Source organism: Vanacampus margaritifer, chromosome 12 (assembly GCF_051991255.1).
Source record: "Vanacampus margaritifer isolate UIUO_Vmar chromosome 12, RoL_Vmar_1.0, whole genome shotgun sequence".
NCBI classification, from domain to species: domain Eukaryota; kingdom Metazoa; phylum Chordata; class Actinopteri; order Syngnathiformes; family Syngnathidae; genus Vanacampus; species Vanacampus margaritifer.
Window position 1 is genome coordinate 7,893,054 of NC_135443.1, and position 21,823 is coordinate 7,914,876.

The 21,823-nt window shown below is 40.2% G+C and overlaps 1 protein-coding gene across 1 annotated transcript in view; it reads left to right on the forward strand.

The window, feature by feature from the left end:
• The first annotated feature begins 14,855 nt into the window (after window positions 1-14,855).
• Window positions 14,856-21,823, forward strand: part of pla2g4f.1 (phospholipase A2, group IVF, tandem duplicate 1) — a 22,865-nt gene continuing 15,897 nt past the window's right edge. The window contains exons 1-11 of the mRNA XM_077581969.1: window positions 14,856-15,016; window positions 16,172-16,244; window positions 16,365-16,495; window positions 17,141-17,269; window positions 18,029-18,063; window positions 18,150-18,192; window positions 19,137-19,209; window positions 19,331-19,467; window positions 19,647-19,778; window positions 20,538-20,575; window positions 21,127-21,172. Of these exons, the coding sequence (XP_077438095.1) occupies window positions 15,008-15,016; window positions 16,172-16,244; window positions 16,365-16,495; window positions 17,141-17,269; window positions 18,029-18,063; window positions 18,150-18,192; window positions 19,137-19,209; window positions 19,331-19,467; window positions 19,647-19,778; window positions 20,538-20,575; window positions 21,127-21,172 (846 nt within the window). The 5' untranslated portion in view covers window positions 14,856-15,007. The remainder of the gene's footprint in view (window positions 15,017-16,171; window positions 16,245-16,364; window positions 16,496-17,140; window positions 17,270-18,028; window positions 18,064-18,149; window positions 18,193-19,136; window positions 19,210-19,330; window positions 19,468-19,646; window positions 19,779-20,537; window positions 20,576-21,126; window positions 21,173-21,823) is intronic.

Here is a 21,823-nt window from a genome sequence, read left to right on the forward strand (position 1 = left end):
CTCTGATGGATGTCATGGGTAGCACCCACTGAATATACACGTGCTATTTTATTGCTTGCCTATCAGTTTGGTTTTTTTTTTAAACCAATGGTCTTAAGTTATCAGTATGCTATTTTAGCAAATGCTATCATATCATCGATGCAGCGGAACGTTACTTACTCTGCTTGACGGTCAAAAATATCACATTTACTCGGTGTGTCATGTTTGTTTGTCGATCCATTTATTAGTTTGTAGTAATATTCGAGTTCATGCGGGATGATAAACAGCTTGGTGACTTATTCCATTAATGCCATTTAGTGGTTTATAAATTGTGAAATAAATTTCCAGTACTGTACTTTCAAACACAGCCTCACCTAAATGTATTGGGTAAGACTTTTTTTCCCAGCTCTGTATTAAAGTCAAATGCTAGTTACAAATAAAAAAGCACGAAGCCTAAAACAACAAAGGAAAACATGCACCTAAATAAATATGTGAGTAACTATCAACCTTTATTTTATACTATATATATACTATATAATTAGACAACATTGCGTCCATTATGTGTGTGACAAACAGTCCATTTTATTTAGCTGGTGAACAAATTAATTTGTTGCAGAAATTAAGACGTTCAATCTAGGAAATTCTCAGAGTTTGTGTAGTTAAAAAAAAATATTATTAAAAAATATGTTCATTTTTGTTGTTGCATTTTTTTTTTTTTTAATAACTGTACTGCAACATACTAACTCTAATATGCTATATTACTCTGTGTGTGTGTGTGTGTGGGGGGGGGGGGGTCATTGAGAGAGTTATTGTCAATAAACATATCCCGCTATAGATTTCTATCTACCATTGAAGCTCACAAGTGCAATAAATCACGCTTCAACACATTTTGCGTCAGCCCAGAGCGCAACAAATAACAATTATTTCTTCTGGCTCTTTTAATAGAGCTATTTAGCGGGATTCCAGCGAGGATGTTTTCACACAAATTGCAAGCTGTACGATGGTCAGATAAATACCGCCAGGGTGGACTCAATACTGAGTATTCAACATTCATCATTTTAGGGATGACATTTTTTTGAATGATGAAATATGCTTGGCGCAGTTATTTTTGTGCGTAGGAATAGATTTGAAAAAAAAATAAAAATAATAATAAATTAATAGATCAACCCTGGCTTGAAAAAGAGAGAGTAACAGTTACAAGTTGTTTCTAATTAGAGAATGGCTTGTTTTTTTATTTCCAAATGACATAAATCTGAATGTGCCACACACACACATAAAGACAGTTAACACATTACAAAACAACACAAAATGTGTAGCAGGCTACTTAGTCTAACCCTTTAATATTGTCAACTTGAATGTAATAAGTTGGCTCTCTATGGTTGCATTATTAGGATTCAGAGCGTCTTAGTACTTGGTTGGAAAACCCTTTTAGGTTCTCCAATGCAAGGTAGTGCGGGTTTGTGTGGAGAGCGTAGGCCTTGGAGAGCCGCGATGCCTCAGTGATGACATGGCAACTCAAGATGAATGGTTACATTCACAGGCCTTCTTTATGTTTAAAAAATGTGCTGATTATGTTCCACAGTAAGAGCGCAAGCTGTTCTTGAACCCTCTAAATAGCTTTCAGGTCTCAGCAATGGTGGAAGGCTGCGCTGGCAGCTGAGCTCAAATACTGCTCTGTGATGAGGTTTTTAAAAAAATATGATTTTTTTTTTGTTTTATGGCTGTTTGAATTTGTATTTTATGTATTTGTAAAAGCATTTGCTTTCACTTCAAAAAAACAGTCATGTATTACGAATACGTAAAATATGGCTTTAATTATAATGGTTATTTTAATATCAATCTGTCCTTCTTTTATTTCAGTTCAAATGACCAGAGTGGCTTTAATTCTCAGCAGTTTTGACAGCAGAGCTAATAATCATAATAAGTCGTGGTTGACAAGTCACCGAACAGGCACGGGCGGGTCCGTATCTGTTCGGCCAGTGTGCATGTCCGACACTGCTGTGGTGACTAATTGATGCCTACGATGGACTGAAATCTCCCCTTGAACCAACTCAAGTAAGCATGTATATTTAGTCAAGGATATATCTTTGTCTGGTAACTACAGTGAACAGTTAACTCATCAACTGCCATCGACGGCTATAGACGTCAAAAAATCATTTGAACTATTGCTGTTAGTTTCACATTTTTTTTCACTTTTGTTAGCAAGAGTATGAAAACCTAGAAAAAAAATATTGTACATTTAGAACAGATAGAAATTTTGTGATTAATCGTGAGTTAACTATTGAAGTCATGCGATTAATTACAATTAAAAAAAAATTAATCGTCTGACGCCCCTAATTTTTTAATAATATATTTTTTTCATTCTTTTTTAAATAGGGGCATCAGGCGATAATTTTTTTTCAAATTGGAATTACAGGCGATTGAAATTTGTAATTGTAATTAATCACATGACTTCACTAGTTAACTCTTTTTTTTTTTTTTCAGGAGAGCTCAGTATTGTTCATTTGATTTGACATCATCATTGCTCTCCTTTATTAAAAAAAATAAAATAAAAAAAAGTTTTTTTTTTTAAATATATATACATATATATATACATATACACACATTATATATATATATATATATATATATATATATATATATATATTATATTTTTTTTGTATGTGGGTGAGCATGTGCATGCGTGAGTGTGTGTATTCATCAGTTCACCTAAAGCCCATTAAAAAAAAATCCCATACTAATAATATAATATAATAATAAATTGCCAAATGCAGAAACATCAATGTAGGTTACGTATCACGATGTAGTGGCTCTCGCTAACTAGTTAGTCTTCACTAGTTAACTCAAGAGTAATCACACATTTGATATCTGTTCTAAATGTTCAAGATTTTTTTTTTCTAGGTTTTCATGCTCTTGTTAACAAAAGTGGGAAAAAATGTGAAACTAATAGAAATAGTTCAAATGAATTTTTTGACGTCTATAGCCGTCAGTGGCAGTGAATGTTAAGAATGAATGTATTTTTGGTGTCATTGTTTTAGTTGTGCTAGGACCCTCTATCAGAGCTGTCAAGATTACCGCTATTTCATTAGACTTGATTTTATTTGAATTATATTCAATATTTTCAAATTGTATAATAATTGCAATCATATTGAAAGAATAACAAAGACAACAACTTTCTAAAAAAGTGCATTGACTGGCAACTGGTCTCAATTGAAATTTCACAAACACGCGACTCTAAACTGTATACTACATGTAGTGTGGCCCTTGAAAGTACCTCAATGCTGTTGTCGTAATCCTCTTTTGTCAAGCGCAGACAGCCTAAAAATCCACAACAAAGCCTGAACGGTAATTTCTCCCTGAATAGTTTTAGGTGACATTCTTTTGTCCCACAGATGGCGCCTTGCAGTAGTTATTGTCACAGGTGTCATTTGAGCACTCCTTTTATTGCTGCAACAGTTACATTGTCATAAGCAGTCTTCTTAGCCCGATGGCAACAAAAGCAAGAATTATAAAAGCTGCGTAAATAAAGCATTTTAATTTGTTTTGTTTCGCTCTTTTACAGCTTAGCTCGCCATTTGACAACCCGCAATTTCTCTTAAACCCACAGACGATGTATCCATTTTTGCTCATTTATCAGATTAATCCTGTTGAAATCTTACACACCGCCAGCGTTTCCTTTGTGTTCCTTTTATGTTTCTGTCTGATTTCAAGCTCACGGACTAAAGCTTCTAATGGTGCATTACAGTGTAATTATCCGTATACTCGAGTTTAAAAGCTTATCTTGAAGTAAATGAAGCGGAAATAAAGCAGGCACAACAAACACAAAAGAGACTTCATGTAGATATTCAAATTAACGCATTCACTGCCATTGACGGTTATAGACGTCAAATATTCATTTGAACTGTTTCTATTAGTTTAACATTTTTTTTCCACTTTTGTTAAAAAGAGTATGAAAACCTATATTTTTTTATTGTACATTTAGAACAGATATAAAATGTGTGATTAATCATGAGGTAACTCGTGAAGCCATGCAATTAATTATGATTAAAACATTTAATCGCCTAACACTCCTAATTTTTTTTATAATCTTTTATTTATTTTTTTTAATCGCATCAGGCGATTACATTTTTTTATTGTAATTAATCGCATGACTTCAATCGTTAACTCATGATTAATCATAAATTTTCTATCTGTTCTAAATGTACAATAAAAAAAACATTTCTAGGTTTTCATACTCTTGTTAACAAAAGTGGAAAAAATGGTAAACTAATAGAAATAGTTCAAATGATTTTTTGTTTTGTTGAAAAAATAAAAAAAGCTCTAATGAAATTTTTATGTCAATAGCCGTCAAAGGCAGTGAATTAATTAACAGAGTTTTTTTTTACTCTAAAAAACATTACATGATCTACTACAGGGGTGTCAACATACGGCCCGCGGGCCGAATCAGGCCCGCAGAGGGGTTTAATCCGGCCCGCGAGACAATTTTGTAAAGTTAAAAGAAATTTCTAATGTGGGACTAATTAATCAGCCGGCCACAATCAAAACATATAAATTGGTAATTTCACAAACAGTTCTCAGATTAACAACACAATTTGTACAAGGAATCATCCTGGATGTCATTATTTTACACACAACCTAAAGTTCATAAAAATCAAGAACACGATTGTGTTTGTGAAAATCTTTACATCAAAGTGTAGAAACCTGCAATAGCCTGCCAGTAGTATTTTTGTGGGAACAAAAAAAAAAAATACAAACACGCGACGAGAACCCGAATCACGGGAGTCAGCGACGGCCACATGCAGGCCCCGTAACATTAATAACAATGATAATTGTTATTTATGATGCTAAACCTCATAAACCAGCCTGTCAAACACATTGATCTGTCGCTGATATTTGGACTGATATTGGTCCAGTTTGCAGTCCATATTCAAAATGAATTAAAGGACTGGTCCCTCTAAATTGTGGGCCAAGTCTCATAGAGTAAAATGGTGGAAAAATAATAACTAAAAAGCACTTCATCTGCCCCAAAAAAACGCCGGCCCACTGGGCATCGGCCCTGTACGCCAGATGGCTAGTCCAGCCCTGGCTTTACGTCCGTCAATCGGGGTAAATTCAGATGGTCTGTCTCAGTCTGTGTATTTTTATGAGGCATCGTGTCAAAAAGGTATAAAAAACAAATTCATATTCAAATCATTTTTGTCTTGAACACATTTTCACATCGATGTAGAATATGTGATTTGTGAATATATTCTACCCCATTCGTGAACTTGGTGAAGACTTGGCCAAAGCTGAGCAATGCAGATATGGTAATTAAGCGATACTGCCATGTGAATTTTGTAAGAAGCAACCAGCGAGCTTCTGCGCAAAGTATTTAGGTAAAAGTTAAACGGGTTTACTCGTTTTCATACATCGTAAACATCTGAATGTCACAGTGTGGTAACCTTTCTAATTAAAACATCATTTCAAATGACTCTTTCGCTGTATGAAAGATGTCCTTGGAGCTGCATTTACTTTCTTCCTTACAAAAAAAAAAAATGTGTATGAGTGTAATAAACCAAAGTGGGTATAAAGTCTCAGTACCTCTAATTGCTGAACTCTTGACATCCTGTTTTAATACAACTATGCATTGATGTGTAATGCTAACAGTTTAAAAGGGTTTACAAGGTAATGTAGCTCATGTTATTCTTCGTGATGGAGATGTTTTTTATGATCTAAATATCATTTGCCCAAGCTTTAAGGCGTTGTACCTAATAGCAATTTCACTGTCTCTGAACCTCCCCCAAAATGTGAGCCATGTTTTGTTTGAAAGAAATGCTGAAAATAGTGTAGTTGCAGTTAATCTCGAGGGGAAAAAAATCTTCATTTTATAGCAAAGAATAATAAAGACAACCAATAAAGAATTATTTAAGATAATCATTCACAAACAAGTTTTGATGCCATTTTAACTCATTCACTGCCATTGACGCCTATAAACGTCAAAAAAATCATTTGAACTATTTTTTATTAGTTTTAACATTTTTTCCACTTTTGTTAACAAGAATATGAAAACCTAGAAATTAAAAAATAATAATAATAAAAAAAGATTATTAAAAATTAGGCGCATAATTGTAATTAATCGCATGACTTCAATAGTTAACTCATTAATCACAAATGTTATATCTGTTCTAAATGTACAATATATTTTATTCTAGGTTTTCATACTCTTTGTCAAAACGGGGGGCTTTAGGACCCAGATGCGGGAAGGCAGAGCAAGGAGGCAGGGGTGTAGTTCAAAAAAAAAAAGGATTTAATTTCTATTAACAAAAAGGTTTCCAAAGTTCAAAAACATAAAACAAAGCATGAACTTGAACAAAAAAAACAGACAGCAACAAAACATGAACTTGAACTTGAACTAGAACTTGGGAGGGAACAGAAAACAGGGCAGCATGACATGAGGACAAACATACATACCACAATGCACCAACACAGACAGAGGAGAGACAGCAGACTAAATACACCAACACTAATGACGCAACAAGACACACCTGGACCAGACACAAGTGGCTGAGGGCACTGATTGGACAACACAAGGAAGGGCAGGGTCACAATCAACAAGACAAGGAAAACACACAAGGAAAGCAGAAACTGAACATGACAGAACCAAAACCAAAACATGACAGAACCCCTCCGTCGAGGGACGGCTTCCAGACGTCCCTTAAAAAGTTCAAAAACAGGGCGGGCGGAGGGGGCGCGGAGGCGGGAACCTGACACATCCCTCCAGTCTAGTCCGGGGAACGTCCCGGACGCCAGACGAGGGGAGCCCGGCGGCGCTGATCTGGAGGGCGCCCCGGACGCCACACCGGAATAGGACGGCCGTGGGATGAACATCTCCTGTCCACCCCCATGGGCCTGACGCCGCCATGGAAGAAGCGAAGAGACCCCGCACGAGAGCGGCCGAAGCCAGGAGGCCCGGGGCTGCAGAGGGTGAGAATGCCCGGGGTCCTGAAGCTGCCGTGGAGGCGCGAGGACTTGAGGCTGCCGATGAGGCGCGAGGACTTGAGGCGGCCGTGGAGGCGCGAAGACTTGAGGCGGCCGTGGAGGCGCGAAGACTTGAGGCGGCCGTGGAGGCGCGAAGACTTGAGGCGGCCGTGGAGGCGCGAAGACTTGAGGCTGCCGTGGAGGCGCGAAGACTTGAGGCTGCCGTGGAGGCTGCCGACGAGGCGCGAAGACTTGAGGCTGCCGACGAGGCGCGAAGACTTGAGGCTGCCGACGAGGCGCGAAGACTTGAGGCTGCCGACGAGGCGCGAAGACTTGAGGCTGCCGACGAGGCGCGAAGACTTGAGGCTGCCGTGGAGGCGCGAAGACTTGAGGCTGCCGTGGAGGCGCGAAGACTTGAGGCTGCCGTGGAGGCGCGAAGACTTGAGGCTGCCGTGGAGGCGCGAAGACTTGAGGCTGCCGTGGAGGCGCGAAGACTTGAGGCTGCCGACGAGGCGGCCGACGAGGCGCGATGACTTGAGGCTGCCGTGGAGGCGGCCGACGAGGCGCGATGACTTGAGGCTGCCGTGGAGGCGGCCGACGAGGCGCGAAGACTTGAGGCTGCCGTGGAAGCGCGAAGACTTGAGGCTGCCGTGGAAGCGCGAAGACTTGAGGCTGCCGTGGAAGCGCGAAGACTGGAAGCGCGAAGACTTGAGGCGCGAAGACTTGAGGCTGCCGTAGAGGCGGCCGACGAGGCGCGATGACTTGAGGCTGCCGTGGAGGCGGCCGAGAGTCCGGGGACTGTCGCGGAGCCGGCACGGAGTCCGGGGCCTGCTGTGGAGCTGATATGGGAACTTGGAGCTGACGCGGAGCCGGAAGTTGCTGTGGAGCTGATCCGGAATCCTGGGGCTGTCGCAAAGCCGGGACGGAAACCTGGGCCTGACGCGGAGCTGATACGGGATCTTGGGGCTGATGTGAAAACGGGACGGAAACCTGGGCCTTACGCGGAGCTGATACGGGATCTTGGGGCTGACGTGAAAACGGGACGGAAACCTGGCCTGACGTGAAAACGGGACGGAAACCTGGCCCGACGCGGAGCTGATACGGGATCTTGGGGCTGACGTGAAAACGGGACGGAATCTTGGGGCTGACGCAGAGCCGGCACGGAGTCCGGGGGCTGACGCAGAGCCGGCACGGAGTCCGGGGGCTGACGCAGAGCCGGCACGGAGTCCGGGGGCTGACGCAGAGCCGGCACGGAGTCCGGGGGCTGACGCAGAGCCGGCTCGGAGACCTGAGGCTCCGACGGCCGACGTGGCTCGGAGACCTGAGGCTCCGACGGCCGACGTGGCTCGGAGACCTGAGGCTCCGACGGCCGACGTGGCTCGGAGACCTGAGGCTCCGACGGCCGACGTGGCTCGGAGACCTGAGGCTCCGACGGCCGACGTGGCTCGGAGACCTGAGGCTCCGACGGCCGACGTGGCTCGGAGACCTGAGGCTCCGACGGCCGACGTGGCTCGGAGACCTGAGGCTCCGACGGCCGACGTGGCTCGGAGACCTGAGGCTCCGACGGCCGACGTGGCTCGGAGACCTGAGGCTCCGACGGCCGACGTGGCTCGGAGACCTGAGGCTCCGACGGCCGACGTGGCTCGGAGACCTGAGGCTCCGACGGCCGACGTGGCTCGGAGACCTGAGGCTCCGACGGCCGACGTGGCTCGGAGACCTGAGGCTCCGACGGCCGACGTGGCTCGGAGACCTGAGGCTCCGGCGGCCGACGTGGTTCGAGGACTTTGGGCTGCCGCGGAGCCGGCACGGAGTCCGGGAGCTGCCGCGGAGCCGGCACGGAGTCCGGGAGCTGCCGCGGAGCCGGCACGGAGTCCGGGAGCTGCCGCGGAGCCGGCACGGAGTCCGGGAGCTGCCGCGGAGCCGGCACGGAGTCCGGGAGCTGCCGCGGAGCCGGCACGGAGTCCGGGAGCTGCCGCGGAGCCGGCACGGAGTCCGGGAGCTGCCGCGGAGCCGGCACGGAGTCCGGGAGCTGCCGCGGAGCCGGCACGGAGTCCGGGAGCTGCCGCGGAGCCGGCACGGAGTCCGGGAGCTGCCGCGGAGTCCGGGAGCTGCCGCGGAGTCCGGGAGCTGCCGCGGAGCCGGCACGGGATCCTGGGACTGCGGCGGCAGACGTGGCTCAGGGATCTGAGGCTGTGGCGGCAGACGTGGTTCTGGGACTGGCAGGATAGGGACTTGAGGCTGCGGCGGCAGTCCTGGCAGGGAAAGGGACATGAGGATGCGGCGGCAGTCCTGGCAGAGAGGCTTGAAGCTGTGGCGGCAGACCTGGCAGAGGACTTGAGGCTGTGGCGGCAGACCTGGCAGGATAGGGACTTGAGGCTGCGGCGGCAGTCCTGGCAGGGAAAGGGACATGAGGCTGCGGCGGCAGTCCTGGCAGAGAGGCTTGAAGCTGTGGCGGCAGACCTGGCAGAGAACTAGAGGCAGCGGCGGCAGGCGTGGTAGGACAGGGACTCGAGGCTGCGGCTGAGCCGATACGGGGACCTGGGGCTGCGGCGGAGCCGACACGGGGACCTGGGGCTGCGGCGGAGCCGACACGGGGACCTGGGGCTGCGGAGGCAGACGTGGCTCGGGGACTGAGAACAGCGGTGGCAGACGTGGTTCGGGAACTGGGAACAGCGGTGGCAGACGTGGCACGATAGGGACTTGAGGCTGCGACGGTAGACCTGGCAGGATAGGGACTTGAGGCTGTGGCGGCAGTCCTGGCAGGGAAAGGGACATGAGGATGCGGCGGCAGTCCTGGCAGAGAGGCTTGAAGCTGTGGCGGCAGACCTGGCAGAGGACTTGAGGCTGTGGCGGCAGACCTGGCAGGATAGGGACTTGAGGCTGCGGCTGCAGTCCTGGCAGGGAAAGGGACATGAGGATGCGGCGGCAGTCCTGGCAGAGAGGCTTGAGGCTGTGGCGGCAGACCTGGCAGAGGACTTGAGGCAGCGGCGGCAGGCGTGGTAGGACAGGTACTTGAGGCTGCGGCTGAGCAGATACGGGGACCTGGGGCTGCGGCGGAGCCGACACGGGGACCTGGGGCTGCGGCGGCAGACGTGGCTCGGGGAGTTGCGGCTGGCGACTCCGAGCTCCAGCATCTGAAGCCCAAGGACGCCCAACTTCCTTAACCAAAGAGGACAGCAGGTCCATTTGGGCGGCCATGACGTGCTGGAGCTCCTCCTGGCGCGACAGGCGCGCCTCCTGATTCCCCATCATGGTTTTCAGCACTCCCGCTGGGTCCTTCTCTGGTTGGTGCATTCTGTCAAAACGGGGGGCTTTAGGACCCAGATGCGGGAAGGCAGAGCAAGGAGGCAGGGGTGTAGTTCAAAAAAAAAAAGGATTTAATTTCTATTAACAAAAAGGTTTCCAAAGTTCAAAAACATAAAACAAAGCATGAACTTGAACTTGAACAAAAAAAACAGACAGCAACAAAACATGAACTTGAACTTGAACTAGAACTTGGGAGGGAACAGAAAACAGGGCAGCATGACATGAGGACAAACATACATACCACAATGCACCAACACAGACAGAGGAGAGACAGCAGACTAAATACACCAACACTAATGACGCAACAAGACACACCTGGACCAGACACAAGTGGCTGAGGGCACTGATTGGACAACACAAGGAAGGGCAGGGTCACAATTAACAAGACAAGGAAAACACACAAGGAAAGCAGAAACTGAACATGACAGAACCAAAACCAAAACATGACACTCTTGTTAACAAAAGTGTTAACAAAAGTGGAAAAAATGTTAAACTAATAGAAATAGTTCAAATGATTTTTGTTGTTGAAAAAATAAAAAAAAAGTTCTAATTCTAATTAATCACATGACTTCAATAGTTAACTCACGATTAATCACAAATGTTATATCTGTTCTAAATGTACAATATATTTTATTCTAGGTTTTCATACTCTTGTTAACAAAAGTGTTAACAAAAGTGGAAAAAATGTTAAACTAATAGAAATAGTTTAAATGATTTTTGTTGTTGAAAAAATAAAAAAAAGTTCTACTTCTAATTAATCACATGACTTCAATAGTTAACTCACGATTAATCACAAATGTTATATCTGTTCTAAATGTACAATATATTTTATTCTAGGTTTTCATACTCTTGTTAACAAAAGTGTTAACAAAAGTGGAAAAAATGTTAAACTAATAGAAATAGTTCAAATGATTTTTGTTGTTGAAAAAATAAAAAAAAAGTTCTAATTCTAATTAATCACATGACTTCAATAGTTAACTCACGATTAATCACAAATGTTGTATCTGTTCTAAATGTACAATATATTTTATTCTAGGTTTTCATACTCTTGTTAACAAAAGTGTTAACAGAAGTGGAAAAAAATGTTAAACTAATAGAAATAGTTCAAATGATTTTTGTTGTTGAAAAAATTAAAAAAAAGTTCTAATTCTAATTAATCACATGACTTCAATAGTTAACTCATGATTAATCACACATTTTATATCTGTATTTCTAAAAAAAATAAATCTAGGTTTTCATACTCTTGTTAACAAAAGTGTTAACAAAAGTGGAAAAAATGTTAAACTAATAGAAATAGTTCAAATGATTTTTGTTGTTGAAAAAATTTAAAAAAAGTTCTAATTCTAATTAATCACATGACTTCAATAGTTAACTCATGATTAATCACACATTTTATATCTGTATTTCTAAAAAAAAAAAAATCTAGGTTTTCATACTCTTGTTAACAAAAGCGGGGGGAAAATGCGAAACTAATAGAAATAGTTCAAATGAATTTTTGACGTCTATAGCCGTCGATGGCAGTGAATGAGTTAATACTCAATTCCAAAGACATTTTAGGGTCACATTGAAAAGAGAAGTAAATGAAACAAATAACTGAAATTGTCTCACTCTTTTGTTGTTTTTTTGGACAGTTATACGGGAGGTCTCTTTAGAAAGGTGGGTGAGATTAGCCTCAGACTATTCTGATTTACTCTTGGCACATTATAAACATATTCTTGTATTTATAAGATATTATTCTCATAATAGTAAGACATTATTCTTGCAAAATGAAGACGTCATCGTTTTTCTAAACCATCCTGTTCTTCTGTTCGGGGACACGGGGAGCTGCAGACTATCCCAGCTGACGAAAGGCAGAACACACCCTGGACTGGTCGCCAGTCAATCACAGGGCACATTTAGAGACAAACATTGCCTCTCACATTCGAAACATGTCGGAGTCACACTGCCTGCCGAGTGACTGACTTTGTCTTGGAATTTTTAAAGACCTAACACTCCGCCATCTTTTTTCAGTGTGGCCAAAATACTGCTTTGTATTCCATCACACAAAATAAATTAATTTTAGGATTAACTGGACATTTTCATGCTCTTTCGCCACATCAATATTTTTTGTTACATTTATTACATGTCATGTGACTCTAACAATTACAATAGTTTAGCAGATGTGTTTTTGAAATTGACATGTTAATATGTTGGGATTTTATATTCTTCCAACATATAATAGCAATAGCAAATTTTACTGTTGGGTACATAATAGCATCTGAAGGACCGTTCCTGATCCAAACAATGTCATCAAGGTGTTGGATCAGAGAATCGGTATACAGAATAAAATACAAAGTCTTTGGGGCCCTCGTGTGGCCAAAGCAGTTGAAGTTGTTTCATAGAAAAGTATTTGAATCGATGCATCAAAGCCATTCAGAAAGGTCTGTAATTGTGTTGGATTGTTAAATACATTTTGAGATTGACAAAATTGATTTACAGTATTTATCCCTATAGAAATTCACTTCCATAACAATTTGTCAAAATTTCCATGTTTTACATTTTGTCAAGGCCTTTTTTTTTTTTTTTTTGCATTTCTTGGTAATTGCAATATATGCAATAGGATAAAAAGCCATAATTGTTAATAAATGGTTTCAATATTTTTTATTGTAATGTATTGTTTCAGTCTAAATCACAGTATATGAGATTTCAGTGTTCCATCATCAAACATATTTATGGATTAGTAACTCTTTACAATTCTGTTTTCTCTTTTTTTTTTCTTTTTTTTCTCTTTTTTCTTCTTTTTTTCTCTTTTTTTCTTCTTTTTTTCTCTTTTTTTCTTATTTTTTTTCTCTTTTTTTTCTTCTTTTTTTTCTCTCTTTTTTTCTGGAGAGCTCAGTATTGTTCATTCGGTAATTTTACCGATTTGACATGTCATCATCATTGCTCTCTCTTTTTTTTTTTTTTTTATGTGGGTGAGAATGTGCATGTGCGTGCGTGTGAGTGTGTGTGTGTGTGTGTGTATTCATTAGTTCACCTAAAACCTATTAAAAAAAATCCCATACCGTTCACCTAAACCGAACACTTCCAGCCAGAGTCGTGAGGCCGTCAGGAGACCCGAGGAAGGATCAAAGAAAAGAAAGGAAAGTGACCATCATCAAACATATTTATGAATTAGTTACTCTTTACAATTCTGTTTTCAACTGTATCTCGGTCTACCCGGGTCATGGTGGTCTCTGTATCCTTTGCGTTGGCAGGCTGTGGCACCTCTCGCTGTGAATTGCTACCGCAGATTGTTTTTCCTCACCTGCGGCCTTATTTATCAAAGAGTGCATAGAACAGCTTCTAAATTCGTGCGTACAACTGAAATTTAGACTCGGAATCAGTATTTATCAAATGTGCGGACACCAGATGTGGTAACAATCAATCATGGCTCAGATTCATAAAATCGGTGGGCCATGATTGGTCGTTACCTGAGCCATGAGCAACTGTGATGACATTTTTCAGTTGACGGCAATTGGCAAAATGGCCGCCCCCTGAGATGGATACAAATGGGTGGATTTTGCTACTTAATTCATATTACACAAATGTATTGTTAACTGAAATATGGTGTTGATTTCACTTTCCTTTCTTTTCTTTGATCCTTCCTCGGGTCTCCTGACGGCCTCACGGCTCTGGCTGGGTTCTGAAGTGTTCGGTTTAGGTGAACGGTATGGGGATTTTTTTTTAATAGGTTGTAGGTGAACTAATGAATACACACTCACATACACATTCTCACCCACATACAAAATAAAAATTACAAAAAATAAAAATAAAAAAATTTAAAAAAAGAGAGCAATGATGATGACGTGTCAAATCGGTAAAATTGCCGAATGAACAATACTGAGCTCTCCAGAAAAAAAAAAAAAAATAATAAATTTAATATCGTGTTTAGACTAGTGGGGGCACACAACATATTATTGTAAAGACATTTTTTTTGGGGGGGTTGACTCCTTTAAAAGCTGCAAGTTAAATATGTCAACAAAATCACATCAATAAGAACTGATTAAAACTCATTTTGTGTTACATTTGACACGTATGTATAAGGACAAAACAGCTATTTTAGGGGGTGCTCATATGTTTGGTATTTTAACCACTTTGACTATATTTACCTAACAATTTATTTAAGTATAACAAGTGCATGGATTATTTGCATTTTTAAAGGTAGTGGGTGTGAGGAGGATGTTTTCAAATTCTGCGATGGACCATTATTTCATTTACGACCGATCAGTGTAAATATTGTTACTAAAGAACTTGCAGGCCAGTAATGGAAAGGCAAAACAAATTAGAATTTAGTGTACAGTCACGTCCAATGTTGAATGGTGGAAATCTGGCTATAGTAAAGATTGCCCTGGGGTGAAAGGAGTGGACTTCCAGGAGAAAACATGGCCACATGCGTGATGATGTCATCAAAATATTAAGCAGTTTGGAGGGGGGGGGGGAAGAGCCTGTGGTGGGTACTTCACTTTTTTGGGTTGGTGACAAATAAGATAAGTTATTGTATTTGTTCGTCCCAAGTAGGGTGGTGTTATTGTTAGTGCGCAGAAAGTCGCAGGCGGGTCATTTCTCCCCCCCCTCAAAAAAAAAACTGACGGTCATTATACAGGAATGTGTTGTTTTGCTGAAGGGAATGATTTGACTATCAGATAACAAGACGAGCAGAAACACCCTCCTAGAAACATCTATTCCTGCGAACGTTATTTGCATCATCAGTCATATAAAGACCTGTAAAGGCGTTTACGATTCCCAAATGGCAATGGTAAGTTTATTTCATGAACAGGTGAGCGTACTAATGATGTTTTTGACTTGGTAGTATGACTTGCTTATCGCAATTTAGTAAATGTATTTTTTTTTTCTCAAAAATCGATACCATTGGTCACTGTGGGTGTTATTTATGCAATTTATAGACCAATCTAAGTGTTTAAAATGGCTTGCTCTCTTTGATGATACAATGTTGATAGTTGAACAAACCGTTTTTGGGGGTCGCCTGAAAGGTCACCATTTTGGAGGTACGAGCACGCAATACACGGTATGCTAAAAGGAACTCCAACTGTCATGACAAGTTTGCTCTGCATTATTTATTTGGTTGTTACTATCATAACTATGAGATTCATTTTTTTCAAAAATAATTTCAAGTAGAAACTTGATTTGGACTACGCCGTCATTTTTATTTCCGTTGCAACGCGTTCAGCGCGTGGTGATGTCGAACGGCGGATTGTGAAATGCGTACAAAGAGAGCAAGTTAAGACTCGTAGCGTTCCTAAAGAAGCAAACATGCGATCGGGAGAGTCACCCTCCCCCCCCATGCCGTGCTCTCGTCATTCAGAGTTTTGATCGTCCCTTTAGGAACGCTCCAGAGGCTTACATTGCTTTCTTTATAGGCGTTTGACAGCCGCCATTCTACGTCATTACTCACCGAATGCGTTGCGACGTAAAAAAAAAACAATGTTAGTAACAACCAAATAAATAATGTAGAGCAAATCTGTCATTACAGTCGGGGTTCCTTTTAAAATAAAAAATCGGTTTAGGTGAACGGTATGGGATTTTTTAAATAGGTTTTAGGTGAACTAATGAATACACACTCACACATACAAAATAAATAAATAAAAATAAAAAATAAATAAAAATAAATAAAAAGAGAGCGCAATGATGATGACATGTCAAATCGGTAAAATTACCGAATGAACAATACTGAGCTCTCCAGAAAAAAAAGAAAAGAAAAAAAAATAAGAAAAAAAAAATAAGAAAATAAAATTTTAAAGTCGACCTAAGATCAGCACATGTTGATAGTGTCGATGTATCTTCTGCCGTAACCATAATAAATAACAATACTCTATCCATCCAACAAGTGTTTTGACTAATTGTGATATGGTCTAATATTTCTTATATTTTCTTTTTTTGCATAATTTTACAGAATGCATCCATCTCCTCCTGGACACTGAGTGTCACCATAATGAGGGCAGAAAACATTCGCTCGACAGACTACTGTAAGTGAGAATATCATTGAATTCAATGTTTTTGTCTCTTATGTTATGTCTTTGATTTTTTTGTTTTTGTTTAAGCAACTGAAGAATGCTGTTAATATATATTTGTGCATTACATTTCAGATTCTGAGGAGGATTGCTATGTCACTCTGACTTTCCCACCTGCAATTGTTTTTAAGACAAAAACTGTGGCCAACAGCAAAAACCCAGAGTGGAACCAAACTTTTGATTTCAAGCTCCACAGTAGTCTCCAGGTGTGACTTTTTTGAAGATTACAATTAATTGAAACATCTATTATTCAGTAACTTTATTTAAATGCAGTTTTTTAATCTGTATTGTCATTTTTAGGTGGAAACCAAATGTCCAAATCTGGTTAATTTCATATTTTTTCTATAAATCCATATTATTGGCCAGGCCATGGCTCTGTTATTATTATTATTATTATTATTATTTTTACAAATAATTGACCAGTCCAAATTGTTGAAAATTGCACCTGTCAGTCAAAACATATATATACAAGCAAACAAACATAAATTTCACTAAACGGGGTAATCCTGTGGCACCTGCACAGAAATCGGTGATGATGCATTTGACAAAGTTTTAATTTAAGATAAATCTAAATCTAAATCTAAATCTAATCTCTAAATGTTATGATGTGTGCATTTTTGAACTTTTTGAACTTGCACTGAAGCCAAATGCAAGCCATGACTTGAAAGACATTTCATACACAAAAACAAGCTGGGGCGAGTCCATGCACGTAATAAAGAAGAGTCATTTACAGTATCTAATAGAGTTTAAAGTTCAAGCAAGTTGACAAGAGATATACAGAGGACACTCACGTATTAAAGTCTTGAATGCTTTACAGTTGACAACTGCTAATACTGTTGTTATGTCCGCAGACTACTCTGCAGATACATCTGTATGATGAGGACCCCATGTATGATGATGTGATTCAAAGAATCATGTTTGATATCAGCACTCTGGAAGTGGGGAAGAAGGAAATCAAGGAATTTGTCATCCAGCCGCAGGTACAATAAACAGGCAACAATTATCCATGATGATCGCAATACAAATACATATTCTCAAAAATATTTGGCAGAAGGTAATAAACCTGTGTTCGTGGATTCCTGCCAGTCTAACAACTGTGTTCGATTAACTCATTCGCTGCCATTGACGGCTATAGACGTCAAAAAGTCATTTGAACTATTTCTATTAGTTTAACATTTTTTTCCACTTTTGTTAACAAGAGTATGAAAACCTACCAAAAAAATATTGTACATTTAGAACAGATATAAAATGTATGATTAATCGTGAGTTAACTATTGAAGTCATGCGATTAATTACAATTAAAAATGTTTATTGCCTGATGCGATTTAAAAAGAAAGAAAAGATTATTAAAAATGAGGAGCGTCAGGCGATTACATTTTCTAATCGTAATTAATTTTATGACTTGAGTTAACTCACGATTAATCGCAAATTATATATCTGTTCAAAATGTACATTAAAAAAATATAGGTTTTCATACTCTTGTTAACAAAAGTGGAAAAAAATGTTAAACTAATATAAATAGTTAAAATGATTATTTGACGTCTATAACCGTCAATGGCAGTGAATGAGTTAAACAGGCTGACATTTCAGACTAAGTAGTACATTTGAGAGCAATCTGAGACAAGATCATCATTATTTCAGTATTCCTACTTTTTGTATTTTGAAAAAAAACTGACATTTTCTTGGTGACAAACAGACAGACAGATTTCCATGACAATCTTTTTTCTTAATGTTTAAAGGGTAAACTTTGGATCGCCTTTGAGCTGCGAGAAAAGTAAAAAAAAACATTTTAATCTATTTAATTTAGCATTTTGCCTAAAAATGTGTGGCCTTTGTAATCCTTTGCTTTTTTTTCTTTAGTACTATGAAAGCTGTCAGTCCCCGCAAGGAGAGTCATTTGGGGGTAAGAATCTGCAAATGCAGTCCAAAAATAGCAGGCTGTATACAGTTAAGCCCAAAATTATTCAATTTATTCCACGGCCTACGGTACACCTCTAAATGACCTCGAGCGGAAAATATTGGGATTTTCACCATTCAGGAAACCATCCATTAACTCATTTACTGCCATAAAAAAATTTTTTATTGTACATTTAGAACAGATATAAAATGTGTGATTAACTAGTGAAGTCATGTGAATAATTACAATTAAAAATTGTAATCACCTGATGCCCCTAATTTAAAAAAAAAGAAGAAAAGATTATTAAAAGTTAGGGGGATCAGGCAATTAAATTTTTAATTGTAATTAATCGCATGACCTCCCCAGTTAACTCACGATTAATCACAAATTTTTATACCTGTTCTAAATGTACAATAAAAAATGTTTTCTAGGTTTTCATACTCTTGTTAACAAAAGTGGGAAAAAAATGTTAAACTAATAGAAATAGTTCAAATGAATTTTTGACGTCTATAGCCGTCATTGGCAGTGAATGAATTTAAAAAAAAAAAAGATTATTAAAAATTAGGTGCAAGAGGCGATTAATTTTTTTAATTGTAATTAATCGCATGACTTCACGAGTTAACTCGCGATTAATCACAAATTTCATATTTGTTCTAAATGTACAATAAAAAAAATTCTAGGTTTTCATACTCTTGTTAACAAAAGTGAGAAAAAAATAAAAATTAATAGAAATAGTTCAAATGAATTTTTGACGTTTATAGACGTCAATGGCAGTGAATGAGTTAAGGGTCCAATAGTATGTTTTTTTTCTGTATAAAAATATTCTGTTAAAAACAATGGCAGTTAATTGTGACAAGAAGCAATATTTGCCTGCTGACGCTGTCTTAATAAGTTTAAATGGTAATAAATGTGGCATTGTTTCCAGTTATAATTTTGTCCTCATTCAACAGAAAGAGGTGGTTTCTTACTGGAAATTAAATGTTACCATCCTCAAAGCCAAAACACATTATTCCAACGATTACTGTAAGTACAACTTCGCATTCATGCATTTTGAAGTTAAACATTGATTATTCATTGTTACTTTTGGAACGGACAGTCAATTACGCTCCAACGTGTTTTTTCCTCCCTTGTCCACATGTTACAGTTTCAGCGCCAGACTATTATGTCACTCTTTGTCTTCCTACGGCAACTGCCAGCGCGTTCAACACAAAAGCAGTGGCCAATAACTACAATCCGGAGTGGAATGAAACATTCAGCTTCAGGGTCCCTTCCCATCTCAAAGTAAGTCCACAGAACGGTTTTATTATAAAATATTCTTCTAAAGCCTGTAACACAGTTTTGCGTTACCTTTTTTTATTTTTTATTATTATAAACGCTGTGTATAATATACACACGCACAGCAGAAGATGATTCAAAGACTACACGCTGTAAAAAATAAAGAAAATCCGATGTTTCTCCAGAATATTTTAGAGATCAAGTTGCATGACGACGACCCGATTTTACAAGACGACCTCATTTCAACCGTTCTGTTTGACCTCAGCACCCTCACACTCGGGAAGAAAGAAACGATGGCATTCACCTTGCATCCGCAGGTAAAATCAAACAATAGTAACACACTTTTTGGAGTCTCAATCCCTGCCTCGTCTCTGCCTCGTGGTTTTCAAGTGTAAATGTGACAAAACTACGCGACCAAGCTAGTTAGACAACTTAGTCAATATGTTGCCAGATCATATTCTGATTTCAAAAACAGGGATGAGTGCCAGCTAGGTGCGACCAAGTTTTTAAAATTAAAAACTGTGAAACTACAATTTCACTGAAAATCAAATAAACATAGTACATTTTGTAGAGGAAATTTGACTCTATTTAGAGTGGGACCAAATAGACTAGAAAATAAAGAATTGTGGGGGGGCACTCATGTGTTTAGGAACAAACTCATGACCTTCAGCTTGGGAGACTGCCTGAGCTACGCCCCTCCTACTTTTTTGCGATGTTTTTGGTCTCTTGGAGTTACGAGGATTCTAGCTGACATGAGCGATATACTAAACACACACCAGGAGCTGCGTAGCTCAGGGAGTAGATCGGCCATCTCCCAAACTGAAGGTCGTGAGTTTGTTCCTCAACCCTTGAGTGATTTTTATTTTGGTGGTTCGGGGCGAACACTCCACAAATTAAATTTCAAGGCTCTTCGTACTCATCTAGGATTTGGTGGAGCGCGAACACATGAGAGTATTATCCTTACTTAAGAACTGACAATATCTATATACAATTATAAATGTATAATATTCAGAAAATATACTCTTATTGTCTGAAAAATAACACATTTCCATGTTTTTTTTTGTTTTGTTTTTTAGACAACGGACCACATTTTAATACAGTTTGAAATGCTCCACAGGTATCAGACTTGATATTGCAGTTTGAATAAACATTGGCTTAAGTGAGAAGAATGCAAGGTGTGTCAGAAAAGTTCCAGGACTGGTGTCACAAAAGATATCATGGGGCGGAATCCCCGTTTCTACAAGATCAATGCTTTTCAATTAAAAAAAAAAGCCATCTCAGGGTTACTAAACACATTATTGTTAGACTATAGAGTATCCTATAATAGTATACAGTAGCCACTTTAAGTGCACTTTACAGGGATCAAGACATTTTGTAGGGTGTTGGAATGTCCAGAGAAAAACTCAAAATTACCCACAATGCACTTGGACATATAGTGAGCATCGATGGTCACTCATAAGGTTAATATTATATAGACCACAATTTGTAAGCAAGAAAACAAAATGGCGTCATGACAGTTATGGAGGTCAAGTGATATGCGGCGAGGAGCTTGGGTTTTCAAACATAATATATCTTTTGTGACACCAGTCCCAGAATTTTTCTGACATATCTTATAAGTACCGTATATGACAGCACAACGACCTCTTTTTTTTTCTTTTTCTTTTTAGTGCGGAAACCGACTTGTGAATATCTCAGTAACGGCATCCTCCTGGTAAGACACATCAAATGGACACTAGTTGAAACTAGCACTAGCGCTTTGTGCACGGGTGGAGTTTTCTTTCTTGGTATTTTTCGTAGACGGGCACAGCGAGGAAATGTCAGTTTGTGCTTTGTGGGATTAAATTGATTCTCGGCCAACTGAAGCGGCTCCCTCATTCCCTTGATATTCGGTGCAGCGGAAGTGCACAGTTTACACGGCAGAAGCATAATGACGCGGTGGGTGCTGGTGGTGGGAAGAAACGCCAGGCAATCTCCATGGAAACGAAGGTTGCCGTTATCAAAAAGTTGGGGACAGCGGAGAGAGGATGGCTGATTTTGAAAATACCTACTCCTAACTCCTCAATTCACATGTTCTCTCTCCTTTACCATCTACAGAGGCATAATTATATTATTTTTATGACGGTATTCCTCTTCCGTCCACAAGGAGGCAGTGTTACTATTTTCACTGAACGGGAACGGGCCACCTCCCATTTGTCGTTTTAAAATTGGAATCATGTGTTTATTTTACACAAGTCGCTTGTTATTGCCTTACCCGAAAGACACTCTTTTGTTACCTCCTTTGGCTGCTGCTTTAGAGGTATAGAAGAAGAAAATTTTACAGTAGAAGAAGAACTTCTTGTCAAAGCAGCATAAGCTCGAAGGA